A 12,825-nucleotide genomic window follows, 5' to 3' on the forward strand; every position below is an offset into this window, starting at 1 on the left:
GCCTCAATTGATTAGCTAAGACAATACGACCAACGTCTTACTCATAGAATGGGATACGTTGCTTAAGGAGGTCGCACAGTCATCTTCATGGAAGGATTTCCCAACAGAATAGGCTCTTGTTCAAACCTGGTCTTTGCCACAAAGTAAGCCGAGGGCCTTGAGCTAAAGTTAGCTCCCCTCCATCCCCCAATGTGTAGCATGAGGGTACTGCTGCTTACTTAGTAGAGCTTTGGACAGGACTGTTAAGATTTAATTAATTTTTTTTCTATCCTGCTTTCCTCCAAAGACTGGACTCAAAAGGTTTTGATCCTGTGGCCCACGGATATGAGAATCAAGGATCTTTCCCATCCCCCATGCCATTTCTGACCCCGGGAAAGTTTATCCCTGTGATTGTGGAATGCAATCGCTCTCCCTTTTTTCTCATTGGAGTCCTGTAACTCTGTGAATAAACTTTTCTAGTCTCAGAAATGGCTGGGAGGGGCGGGGGGGAAAGAGGAGCGGGGACCATCGACACCTTCTGCCGGCTGTTTATGGGATCTAGCCCAAAGTGCTGAAGTTCCATGCATTTCAGTATGGAAATTAAGCATACGTTTAGCTCTTTTCCGGTTCAAATAAACGGAATGTAAAAGTGCAGACATTTCAACTGAACTGTGCCAAGAATTCCAGTTGTTTATGATTTTGTTTAGGATAAAACTTTTATCCCAATTTCCTAACAGGGTTTTACTTTTAGAGTGATCTCTATTAAAGAGATGCATCATTTATAATTTTATGGTACAACTTCCTATAGATAGTTTCAGTGGGTAGCCGGGTTGGTCTGCAGTAGAACAGTTAAGATTCGAGTCCAGTAGCACCTTAGAGGCCAACAAGCTGACTACAATATGCACTGTGCCTTTGCATCCAATAAAAGCATTCTTTACAACACCCCTCCCACTTTCTGAATGGGATAGAAGGTACCAGCTTCAGGTTGGGAAATACCTGAAGATCTTGGGGGGTGGAGTCTGAGGAGGGCGGGGTTTGGGGAGGGGAGGGACTTCAATGCCATAGAGTTCAATTGCCAAAGCGGCCATTTTCTCCAGGGGAACTGATCTCTATCGGCTGGAGATCAGTTGTAATAGTAGGAGATAGGGTTGCCAAGTGCCAGGTGGTGGCGGGCAAACCCCCGCCAATCCACCTGGCTGCCCGCCGACCAGCGGAGGGTCGGCAGGCAACGCGTGCAAGTGCGCCTTCCTGTGGCGACACGTCACTTCTGGTTTACACCCGGAAGCGCTGCATTGCAAGGGGCCAGTTACCACTCAAATTCCCAATGTGAGTGGTAAAAGGCCACTTGCGATGTGGCGCTTCTGGGTGTAAATGCACCACAAGGGGACTTAAACGGCTCCTTGTGATGCGTTTTACACTCGGAAGTGCTGCATCACAAGAGGCCTTTTACCTCTCAGACTCCCTGTATAAAGCGGAAGTGATGCAGCACTTCCGGGTGTGTGCAACCCCTCCGCCTCCACTCCAAAAACCTCCCACCGAAGGAGAAGGGGGACCTGGTTAGCCTAGTAGAAGAGCTCCAGCTAGTACCTGGAGGTTGGCAACTCTAATAGGACTCAAATCTCCATTTCTACTCTACTCGTATCTGACGAAGGGGGCTTTGACTCTCAAAAGCTTATACCCGGACACTCTTGTAGGTCTCTAGGGTGCTACCAGACTCAAATTTAACTGTTCCTTATAGATAAATTGTTAACTGCTAGAACTTTTGGAAATGGCAGGATAAACATTGATCAAACCATCGTTGTGATTACCTAACAGCTACCTCTGAGCCAGGAACGCCACAGCCGAGTATTATCACCAGCTCATTATTCATGTTGAGCATTATTCCCAACAATAGCTGGGGAAAATTGTTTCATGGGAGGAGGGGGGAGAGAAGCAGGAACACTTGATATGGTGGTGTTTCTAATTTATCACACAAATTTATGCACTTTAAAGAATAAATGATTGAAAAGTTTCAAGGAGCCTTCACCTCATGAGAGACACTACTTTGTTTTTTTTTAATGTCATATATGATCTTTATGCTGGATGCATGACTTTTGGGGCTAAAACACTACCCAAGCATGGATCAGCCAAAGCTTCCAAATCTAATAAATGCCATTTTTTCCTGAATATTTGGGTTTTAAAATATATTCAAATTGTAAGTTTGTCCCAATAGTAGGAGAAACATTTCATCCCAATTTTGCTGTACTTGCTTTTATTGGAATTTGTCGTTTTTATCTTTTATTAGTTTTTAATCAAACACGAGGCTCAGCAACTAAACAAACTGCTGTCTACTTTCCAAAGCAGAGCGGTCCACCCCCCCACGTGATATATTTCAAACTGTGAAAAACCCTTCCAGAGAAAAACACCCACATGAACAGGAGGTGCTAACAGGTATTACCTTACAAATGAGTGGGGAAGGCACTGGCAAACAACCCCGTAAACAAAGTCTGCCTAGTAACCGTTGGGATGTGACGTCACCCCATGGGTCAGGAATGACCCGGTGCTTGCACAGGGCCTTTACCTTTTAATGGAATACACACATTCTTCCTGAACAAATGCAGATAACCGTAGATGCCAGGCTCCAAACTGAGAGAAACACTTGGCCCGAAACAAACAAACAACATCATTTATTTGCATTGGGCATGTTTTATGCAGCAGTTCAAAAAATGCATTGCTTGACTATTTGTTTTCTATTTCTTAAAATAGTGCTGTGGTTAAACATATCAAATGCCTACAATCAAGTAAAGTGTTTTGTAATGTTTCAAGAAGCACAATCCCAATTTGCTGGGTTTTTTTAAAGGTTTATAAAGCACAACATAATTACTACAAATTCAGTGCTTATGCAGCACTCCTGAGGGCACTTTTATATCAAAAGGAACTTGACAAGAAAAGGATTACACAATACCCCTGACAATAACTATGAGCGAGCATTGTTTTGTCAGTCCTCTTACAGCAGTTTATAGGTCATACAGAACTGGAAAGGAATGGGAATGAGAGTAGACCAGAGAGCCATCTGCTCTCCAATCTCAAAACCCAGCATCATAATCTTTGAAATAGCTGCTTAATTTCCCATCTTGCAAAGAATTGTCAGTTTTGAGCTAAAATAAATGTCCTGTTAAAAACAGTTCCAGAGGGAAGCTGTGTCGGTCTGCAGTAGAACAACTAGTTTTGAGTCCAGGTTGCTCTTTGCTACCAGTGGGAGGTTTTTGGGGTGGAGCTTGAGGAGGGCGGGGTTTGGGGAGGGACTTCAATGCCATAGAGTCCAATTGCCAAAACAGCCATTTTCTCCAGGTGAACCGATCTCTATTGGCTGGAGATCAGTTGTAATAGCAGGAGAACCCCGCCCTCCTCAGGCTGTGCCCCAAAAACCTCTCGCCGGTGGCAGAGAGGGACCTGGCAAGCCTTCTTGAGACGGTGAGTATAGAGAGGCTGTTACATTCAATTTTTGATGGACATTTACTGCATCTTTGTGGGAGGGAGAAGTGCCGTCTGCTCTTAAGGAAACAATTGTAGGATCACTGCTCAATAAGCCTCCTCTTGATCTCTCGTAGACCCAGCTTTCGATATGCCCCACCTGACCAAGGAGGCTGAGCTGGAAGTGTTTGCCAACTCCATGGCTTCGATATGAAACAGATTATCTAGCTCTGTTTCAGCCTGGCTTTCGGCTAAGCGTATGATTAATTCTCACACTGAAATGAATGGGATATAAAAGCGCTCAGCTTTAGTGGGATTTATTTATCCTACCACTGCCTCAATATGACTAATATTTGTGTTACAAAGTGACTGCAAGAGAATACTTAAATTCATACCCTTACTTGCTATTCACCGCAGTGGTAACATGACAGAATAATATGGACAGGTCCATTTTTTTAAAAAGCTGCCTGGAATCAAAAACCTTGGAAACAGATTTTCTGTTTTAGATGCAATTTCAGAGATATTAAATATAAATCACCGTGAGTTCAATCAAATAATCTGAGTGGGAAAAATTTTATTTATTGAAAATATTTCTGTCACAGTTTTCTCTTGATCGATGGGGATCAAAGCAGGAGAAAAAGGTCACTAATTCTGGTTCATGCAGGGACACCTATGGAAAAGTTCATGCAGTGCTATACAGGTATTTTCTATGGCAGCTTTCTGCTTGGGCAACTTTTTAACATTAGGGGAAGTGTACATCTTTGGATTTAGTTTCACTTTTCTTGTGCAACTTCCTAGAGGAAAGTGTAAAACAATCTTTGTGAGCAGATCATAATTTTTAATTCGTTTTTTGCCTTGCAGCGCTGGCAGCAAACCGTCTACCCCCGCTTTAGGAATGGGCTGTTAATCTCAGTTCCTTCCCTTACTATAGCCCGTCTCATATACAGGCTTGCCTCGTTTTATTGCACTTCATAGAATCATAGAGTTGGAAGGGGCCATACAGGCCATCTCGTCCAACCCCCTGCCAAATGCAGGATCAGCCTAGAGCATCCATGACAAGTAGGCTTTCCAGGTCCTTCTTCGCCACCAGTGGGAGGTTTTTGGGGAGGAGCCTGAGGAGGGTGGGGTTTGGGGAGGGACTTCAATGCCGTAGAGTCCAATTGCCAAAGCAGCCATTTTCTCCAGGGGAACTGATCTTTATCGGCTGGAGATCAGTTGTAATACCAGAAGATCCCAGCTAGTACCTGGAGGTTGGCAACCCTACTGACAAGTGTTATATCCCTGACAGAAAGATGAAGTGGACTCACTTTATCGCGCTTCGCAGATACTGTGTATTTTTACAAATTGAAGGGTTGTGGCAACCCTGAGTCAAGCAAGTCAATCAGTGTCATTTTTCCAACAGCATGTGCTCACTTCATGTCTCTGTCACATTTTTAGCAATAAAGTAATTTTTAATTAAGGTATATACATTGCTTTTTTTTAGACGTAATTCTATTGCACACTTGACTACAATATAGTATGAACAGAACTTTTATATGCAGTGGGAAACAAAAAAAATTGCGTGCCTCGCTTTATGGCAATATTGGCTTTATTGCAGTGCTCTGGAACCGAATCCGCAACAACTCCAAGATATGCCTGTACTTTTTGCCCACAGTCCCCAGCACAGCCTTTTTAGCAATTAATAGAGTTGCCAACCTCCAGGTATTAGCTGGAGATCTCCTGCTATTACAACTCATCTCCAGCTGATAGAGATCAGATCCCCTGGAGAAAATGGCCACTTTAGCAACTGGACCCTATGACATTGAAGTCCCTCCCGTCCCCAAACCCTGCCCTCCTCAGGCTCAGGGAATGGGGAGTGCCGGCAAGGGTTTCCCCACTGGTGGCAGGCAAATGTCAACCCTAAAAGTCAGACAACTTCCAATATGTGATAACAACCTAGCACAAGTTGTCCCTGAATAGGCAGTTTCACCTGATGGTTGGAACTCACCTCTAAAGGAGAAGCAAGGAATGCCAGGGAACACGAAAGAATAGGGTTGCCAAGTCCCTCTTCACCACCAGCAGGAAGTTTTTGTGGTGGAGCCTGAGGAGGACAGGGTTTGGGGAGGGACTTCAATGCCATAGAGTCCAATTGCCAAAGTGGCCATTTTCTCCAGGGGAACTGATCTCTATTGGCTGGAGATCAGTTGTAATAGCGGGAGATCTCCAGTTACTACCTGGAGGTTGGAAACCCTATGAAGGAAATGCCTACACTAAAAATGTAAATGTATAAAGCATTTGTCAACAAAATTTCCTCCAAGTTACTTTGAATGCTTTAATTTTGAAAAGGTGTTGAGGACTGTTGGCTGGAGGTCTTAAATCATTTTGTGCAATCAAACTGTCCAGAGTTTCATGGCTGGATAAACCAGCTTGAAATTGGTTTACTCTGGACACCCATGGTTCCTCTTCTTCTCGTCAGCTATAGCAGTCTTAACTTACAACCGTCCATTTTACTTCCGTTAGTTGGTAAGCTGGTGGGATACAGAGAGATCTGCCAAATGCTCAAGGGTGCTCTGAAGTCACAGAGTGCTCCATAATTAACACACTACTTAATTATGTCATTTCAACATTGGCTCTTAGAAACACTTTCAGGGTTCCTGGAAAAAGGCACAGAACTGAAGGCTACTGACTGCCATCAAAAACGAGCGTTGATGTAACAATGTTAATTTGTTTGACCTGTTTGACAGTAACCCTACTGTGCTCAGAAAATATTTGTCCTTTTATGTTATTACTGGTTAAATAGCCTCCTGTGCAGCAACCTAGAACCCCAATTATCAAGAGGATATGTACACTCAAACACAGGTTTCTCAATGTTCTTGTGGATGCCAACATCTTGTTTCCTCTGAAATCAACACAAAAGCTGAAGCAAGAAATGCTAATTGGGTCTTTCTGTATAGACGATAACAACTGAAGACTCCCCTGGCCTATTTGCTGCATGCTCCCTTTGTCAGACTGTCATGCTAATGGTTTCCATCTACCCTGACATATTTCCTTTCTGATAGATGAAGCATCGACCATAAAGAAGGCACTGGGCCATCCAGGTCCGGGTAATGTTACAGAATTTCTCCACTGCTTTTATTCTGAGGTAGAAGGATTTGGGTCTTAGCATAAGGAGGGGCTGTGGCTCAGTGGTAGAGCATCTGCTTGGCATGAAGAAGGTAGACAATACTGACTTTGATGGACCAAGGGTCTGATTCAGTATAAGGCAGCTTCATGTCTTCATACATACACGCTACACAGCCCACTGAATCACTCAGTATAAATAACCAGTGAGTTGGTAGGAGACAGGGATGTTCCTGAGAAATAATGTACAGGGGGGTGGTCCTCTAGAATCACCTTCCCCAAATGACACTCCTAATTATTGTTGTATTATAACCAGAAGTTAAGGCCCAAGGAAAACAGAAGAGAGACTAGACCTTCAGCTGCTAGTCAACCTATATATCTAGAAGTACCAGAGTTGGGAGTGGAGGTTGTATTTCCAGATCCCCACTCAACATGTTGGTGATCTTGGATGTGGTTGTTTGAACTGAAAAACAACAACAAACCCATGATCTGACCTCCTTGGGGAAAGGGAAGGACACAAGTCAAAAAATAAAGAACAGTTGCAGAGACAGAATTCTGTTCAACAGAAGATTTAAAAAGTATTTATGTTGAATAAAAAATGACATCACATGACTTTCAGTAATGACCCCAGCTAAGAAATTGAAAACATACATTAAAAATCACACCTTAAATACAAATTAATATCAACAAAACATATCATTAAAACAATTAAAACCAGAGCTAAAACACAAACATGAAAACATAAAAACAACAATTAAAAAAACTGGGCAGGAAGGAGGGATCACTGAGGGAATGCGAGACGCAACAAAAATGACACCACCTGCTGGCAGAAGATGGCAACAGAAGGGGACGGAGAAGTCTCCCCGGGGAGAGAGTTCCTGAGTTTTGGTGCCATGACCAAGAAGTCCTTCTCATGGCTTGCCTCCCACCTAATCTCAGAAGGCGGGGACACCCAAAGCAAGGCCTCAGAAGATGACCTCGGTGGTTAGAGAGGTTCATAAGGGAGTAGGCAGTCCTTAAAGTATGCTGGTGCCTGGAAACAGATTGGGAACCAGTGCAGACAGGCCAAGACTGGAGGGATATGGAGTGATGCCCATTATGATATCCAAATGCACCTGTCTGGCCTCTACTAGAAACAGGATGCTGGACTTTCGGAACAAACCAACAAGGCTCTTCTTATGTTCTTATATAAACAGGAGATCTTCATACAGTTGCCTTTTAAAAACCATTGCTTTTAACAACAACTTAAAGTGCAGGCAAGTAAGAGTGCTTGTCAGGTATAAAAATTCATTGTATTTTGTTCAATTACATATATCTGCGGGGATCATAAAGCTGCCAGGCATGGCTGTGCAACTAAGCAGCTGTTTTATTAGTCACTATCACCAAGGGGCATTTATATTCATTGAGAGTCCCTTGGTGTTTCTTGAGAAGGAAAACAACAAGGCTTAGGCTTGATCTGACAGCCAGGTTTAAAAGACGACATCATATTACCTGCTTTTAAGTGTGCGTGCAAATGTGTCTGCTTGTGCGCACGCACACACACACACAAGGACTTGCAGGCATAGCTTTTTGGAACCAAATGGAATGTTGGTGAAGTTCTACACATTTCCTCCCAACACTTAACACAGAGAAATGGGGACACGCTTGTGCAATTCACAACACTCCTATTTTCACAAGAGGAAGCACACGAACACATGAAGCGGCCTTATCTACTGAACCAGATCACTGGTCCATTAAGGTCAGTGCTGCCCTCTCAGGTTGGCAGTGGGCCCTCCAGCGTCCCAAGTCTTCCACATAACCTGCGGCCTGGTCCATTTAACTGGAGACGCTTAGGGTACAACATGGGACCTTCTGCATTCCAAGCAGATGCTCTACCAATAAGTCTAGGCCCTTCCACTGCCCGAATCTGCTTCCTACCGCCCCCCCCCCCAATTTCATAGACGCATCCCTGCTAGCTGTATGCTGTATTCATGTACTCTGCAACAGGCTGCCGTGCACTAGCTTTGGGAAGGAGAAGCATTTAATGAACTGACCATAACAGTTTTTAAAAAAAGCTTAAGTACCAAGAAGAAGAGTTGTTTTTTATATGCCGACTTTATTTACCACTTAAGGACGAATCAAACCGGCTTACAATCACCTTCCCTTCCCCTCCCCACAACAGACACCTTGTGAGGTAGATGGGGCTGAGAGAGTTCAGGGAGAACTGTGACTAGCCCAAGGTCATCCAGCTGGCTTCACGTGTTGGAGTGGGGAAACCAACCCAGTTCACCAGACTAGAGTCCGCCGCTCATGTGGAGGAGTGGGGAATCAAACCCGGTTCTCCAAATTGGAGTCCACCGCTCTTAACCACTACACCACGCTGGCTCTCTAAAGTGTGTCATCAGGTTTCAAGTGCCTCTGAAGTCTGCCACAAGTGTACAGCCAAATCCTTCTCTCCTCCCCAGCTCTGAGATGGAAACAGGGAAGGCTGACATCAACACTTTTCAAGGAAGGAGGATTTTTGTTTTTTTTGGTAAAGAAAGATATGGGGAACATTTGATTATGCAATTCTTCCTTCAGTCTCAAGCAAGACAAGAATTGTTTTGCCACGTGATCAACTGTTCATCTAAACTGATGGGCAAAGGAAGTTTGGGGATTATTATAGGTGGCAATATGGGTGGTACAGTCAAAATGGCGTCTTGGTTGGAGACCTTCCCCCTGCCTGCACTATATCTAGCATCAACCTTGCATTGAGTGGTTCAGAAAGCTGCTACCAGAAATGGTTTCACGCAGAAGAATTCAACTGGATACCATGTGTGTGTGTGTTAAGTGCCGTCAAGTCGCTTCCGACTCATAGCAACCCTATGAATCAATGTCCTCTAAAATGTCCTATCTTTCACAGCCTTGCACAGATCTTGCAAATTGAGGTGAGATATAAATTTTGAAAATAAAAAAATATATAGAGAAAATTACTGCCATGGAAACACAGGCTACCTCCTGATGCAGCAACACAACAAGTCGACAAGGCCATTTATACGTGGGAGGTTTTGCCTTGGATTTGCTGCTCTCGAGATGCCCATATTCCCCCCTCCATTTTCTCAAAACTCAAAAATAAGACCCCGTGCAGAGTTCTGAAAATTCGGATGGAGAAAATGTGCATCTAGAGAGTGGCAAATCCAAGGCAAAACCTCCCATGCATAAATGGCACATGTCACATCCAGATATTGGAGCAATACTGTGTTATGCGTGAGGGGTTTGCAATCAGCTGTGGTCTCTCCAGTGGAAGAATGCACACCAGAAAGATCACGCTATTAAACATCAGATTAAACACGTGCTGTAGAGCACGGAGTGTTCGCTCTTTGTATTATTTGGGTCTTTCAATCCCAAAGACTTTACCTGCATATTGTAAGCGCCTAACAATCCTTAAATATCGTTTCCGCCTCCCTAAAGCAAGATTAAAGATGCTACTGTTAGGGGAACTATCCAGCATGTTTGCAGGAGTCCCTTTCCCTCAGTACTTCATGATTGTAAATCTGGAAAACTAGATACAATCTGGCATTTCTTTATTGATTGTAACAAATATGCTACTTCTCAAAATAAGTGGATTGTAATGTACATTCAAAAATGGGCCCCAGCTCCAGTTGTGGAGATTGTTGCTAAATTGTTAGCTGATGCTGACCCCCATGTGACTCTTGCAGCAGCACATTTTTTGTCTATGGCATTCTCATAATGTATTTATAATTACATATTCTGTTTTTATTTATAATTATTTAGAATTACGTATTCTGTCCCCCCCCCCCCATATTTGCTTGACCGATTGGTCTGTGAGCCAAATAAATGAAAGGAATGGAACCATTAAACATAAAATCAGCCACTCTTCCAAACCAAACACCCATAGACAGAAGACAGTGAAGGGTCTGGAGACCAAGTCCTATGAAGAAAGGTTGGAGCTGGGTATGTTTAGCCTGAAGAGGATAAGAAAGAGAGGGGATATGATAACCATCTTCAAGTACTTGAAGGGCTGTCATATGAAGGATGGTGCAGAGTTGTTTCCTGTTGCCCCAGAAGGTCGGACCAGAACCAACGGGTTGAAATTAAATCAAAAGAGTTTCCGTCTAGACATTTAGGAACATCTTTCTGACAGTTAGAGCAGTTCCTCAGTGGAACAGGCTTCCTCAAGAGGTGATGGGCTCTCCTCCTTTGGAGGTTTTTAAGCAGAAGCTAGATGGCCATCTATCAGAAATGCTGATTCTGTGACCTTAGGCAGATCATGAGAGGGAGGGTTGTGTCAGTGTTTGGCTCTCGTGGCCCCTTCTTGCTTGCCCAGGGTAGTGCCGATCGCCACTTTTGGGGTCAGGAAGCAATTTTCCTCCTGGCCACATTGGCCAGGGATCCTGGAGGGGTTTTGTTGTCATCTTCTGGGCGTGGAGTAGGGGGTCACTGGGGATGTGTGTGGGGGGAGGTAGTTGTGAATTCCCTGCATTGTGCAGGGGATTGGATTAGAGGACCTGGTGGTCCCTTCCAACGCTATGATTCTATGGAGTCAATTAAACAGGTTAAGGACTAAAGATCATTAAGCTGTACTTCAGAAGACTCTCACCTCTTATTCTTGTCCTCTATCTGCAAGATGTATACCATGTCGTCGGTGGCGTGCAGTTTGGAAGTGCTCTCCCCCCATTTCAGCCTCAGGCTCTGAGGACCGGCTGCTGTGCACTCTAGCCGAGGAGGTATGGGGGGCAGTGGCCTGGTCTTTGCCTTAATGAAGTCGCTAAAAGGCCCGGCTCCGATGTCGTTGACTGCCTGGATACGGATCCTAGAAAAAAGACATTACATACAGTTGTTAAATCCACTGGTTTTCTTCCTCCCTGCCTTTAATTAAAACAAGATCCACCATATGTCCAAGAATACCTAACCAAGGATTTCTACACTGAAGAATGGTTAAGAACATAAGAAAAGCCCTGCTTCATCAGACCATCAAGTCCAGCAGTCTGTTCACACAGTGGCCAACCAGATGCCTCTAGGAAGCCCCCAAACAAGACGACTGCAGCAGCACCATCCTGTCTGTGTTCCATAGCACCTAACATAATAGGCATGCCCCACCTCAGGGATATGCAGTTTATCTCCAATTATTAACCATAAGAACATAAGAAAAGCCATGCTGGATCAGACCAAGGTCCATCAAGTCCAGCAGTCTGTTCAAAAAGTGGCTAACCAGGGGCCTCTAGGAAGTTGTTTTCTCCAGGCCCAACTGGGAGTTGGCAACTCAAGTTCTAGTCGGGCCCACCACAAAAGGTGGGGGGAAGCAGGAAATACTTTCTAGGCAGAAGATATGGAAATAGGGCTCCAAGCTTTTTCCAGTTGTGGCTTCCACACATTTGCATTTAAATATATCCAAGGTAATACAAACATCAGCACAAAAGGCTAAATAAATACAAACACCCTGGAAAACATCCAGGCAATGGCTATTAATAATAATAATTTTACTAGAAACTCATAACATATGCTCAGACATACATGAAAATACATCGTGAAATAAATGCCAATATGAACTAGTAGAGCAATCAAACATTGGTAGATTGCTCTACTAGTTCACATTGCCACTGGAATGTATCTAACTATGTGTAACATAGAATATTAGTGCATATGGTTTACTTGGAACACCCCATTTTCCTGCATTTGTTATTTCACAAGGTATTTTGATATATGTCTGAGCATATGTTATGAATAGGGTTGCCAGGTCCATCTTCGCCACCAGTGGAAGGTTTTTGGGGCGGAGCCTGAGGAGGGCAGGGTTTAGGGAGGGACTTCAATGCCATAGAGTCCAATTGCCAAAGCAGCCATTTTCTCCAGGGGAACTGATCTCTATCGGCTGGAGATCAGTTGTAATAGCAGGAGATCTCCAGCTACTACCTGGAGGTTTGCAAACCTAGTTATGAGTTTCTAGTAAAATCATTATTATTAGTAGCCATTGCCTGGATGTGTTCCAGTGTGCCTGTATTTATTTAGCTGTTTATGCTGATGTTTGTATTACCTTGGTTATATTCAGCATACATCCTTCTTTTTGTTTGTCTTGCCAAATTTAAATCTATCTACAGAGGCTTTGATCTTAGGGAAACTGTTTATTCCCATAGTTTAGGGGAGCTGGCCTTTGAATCTTTGGCAAGGGAAAGTCTCCCCAAACCTCAGCTCCAAATTGTTTCAAACATTTTACTGCCACAACTGAAAACAAAGTAAGAAACCAGACCGTAAACAGTTTTTTTTTTAATGTACTCAGGAAAGCTTTGCAAACATTCATCTTGAAGCACGATGCAATTA

General features: G+C 43.7%; 1 protein-coding gene across 1 annotated transcript in view; it reads right to left on the reverse strand.

Moving 5' to 3' along the window:
* FNDC3B (fibronectin type III domain containing 3B) overlaps nucleotides 1–12,825 on the reverse strand; it is a 327,633-nt gene that overhangs the window by 26,257 nt on the left and 288,551 nt on the right. The window contains exon 23 of the mRNA XM_056849976.1: nucleotides 11,111–11,323. Within this exon, the coding sequence (XP_056705954.1) occupies nucleotides 11,111–11,323 (213 nt within the window). The remainder of the gene's footprint in view (nucleotides 1–11,110; nucleotides 11,324–12,825) is intronic.

The sequence above is a fragment of the Euleptes europaea genome, chromosome 5, assembly GCF_029931775.1.
Source record: "Euleptes europaea isolate rEulEur1 chromosome 5, rEulEur1.hap1, whole genome shotgun sequence".
In the NCBI taxonomy this organism is placed as follows: domain Eukaryota; kingdom Metazoa; phylum Chordata; class Lepidosauria; order Squamata; family Sphaerodactylidae; genus Euleptes; species Euleptes europaea.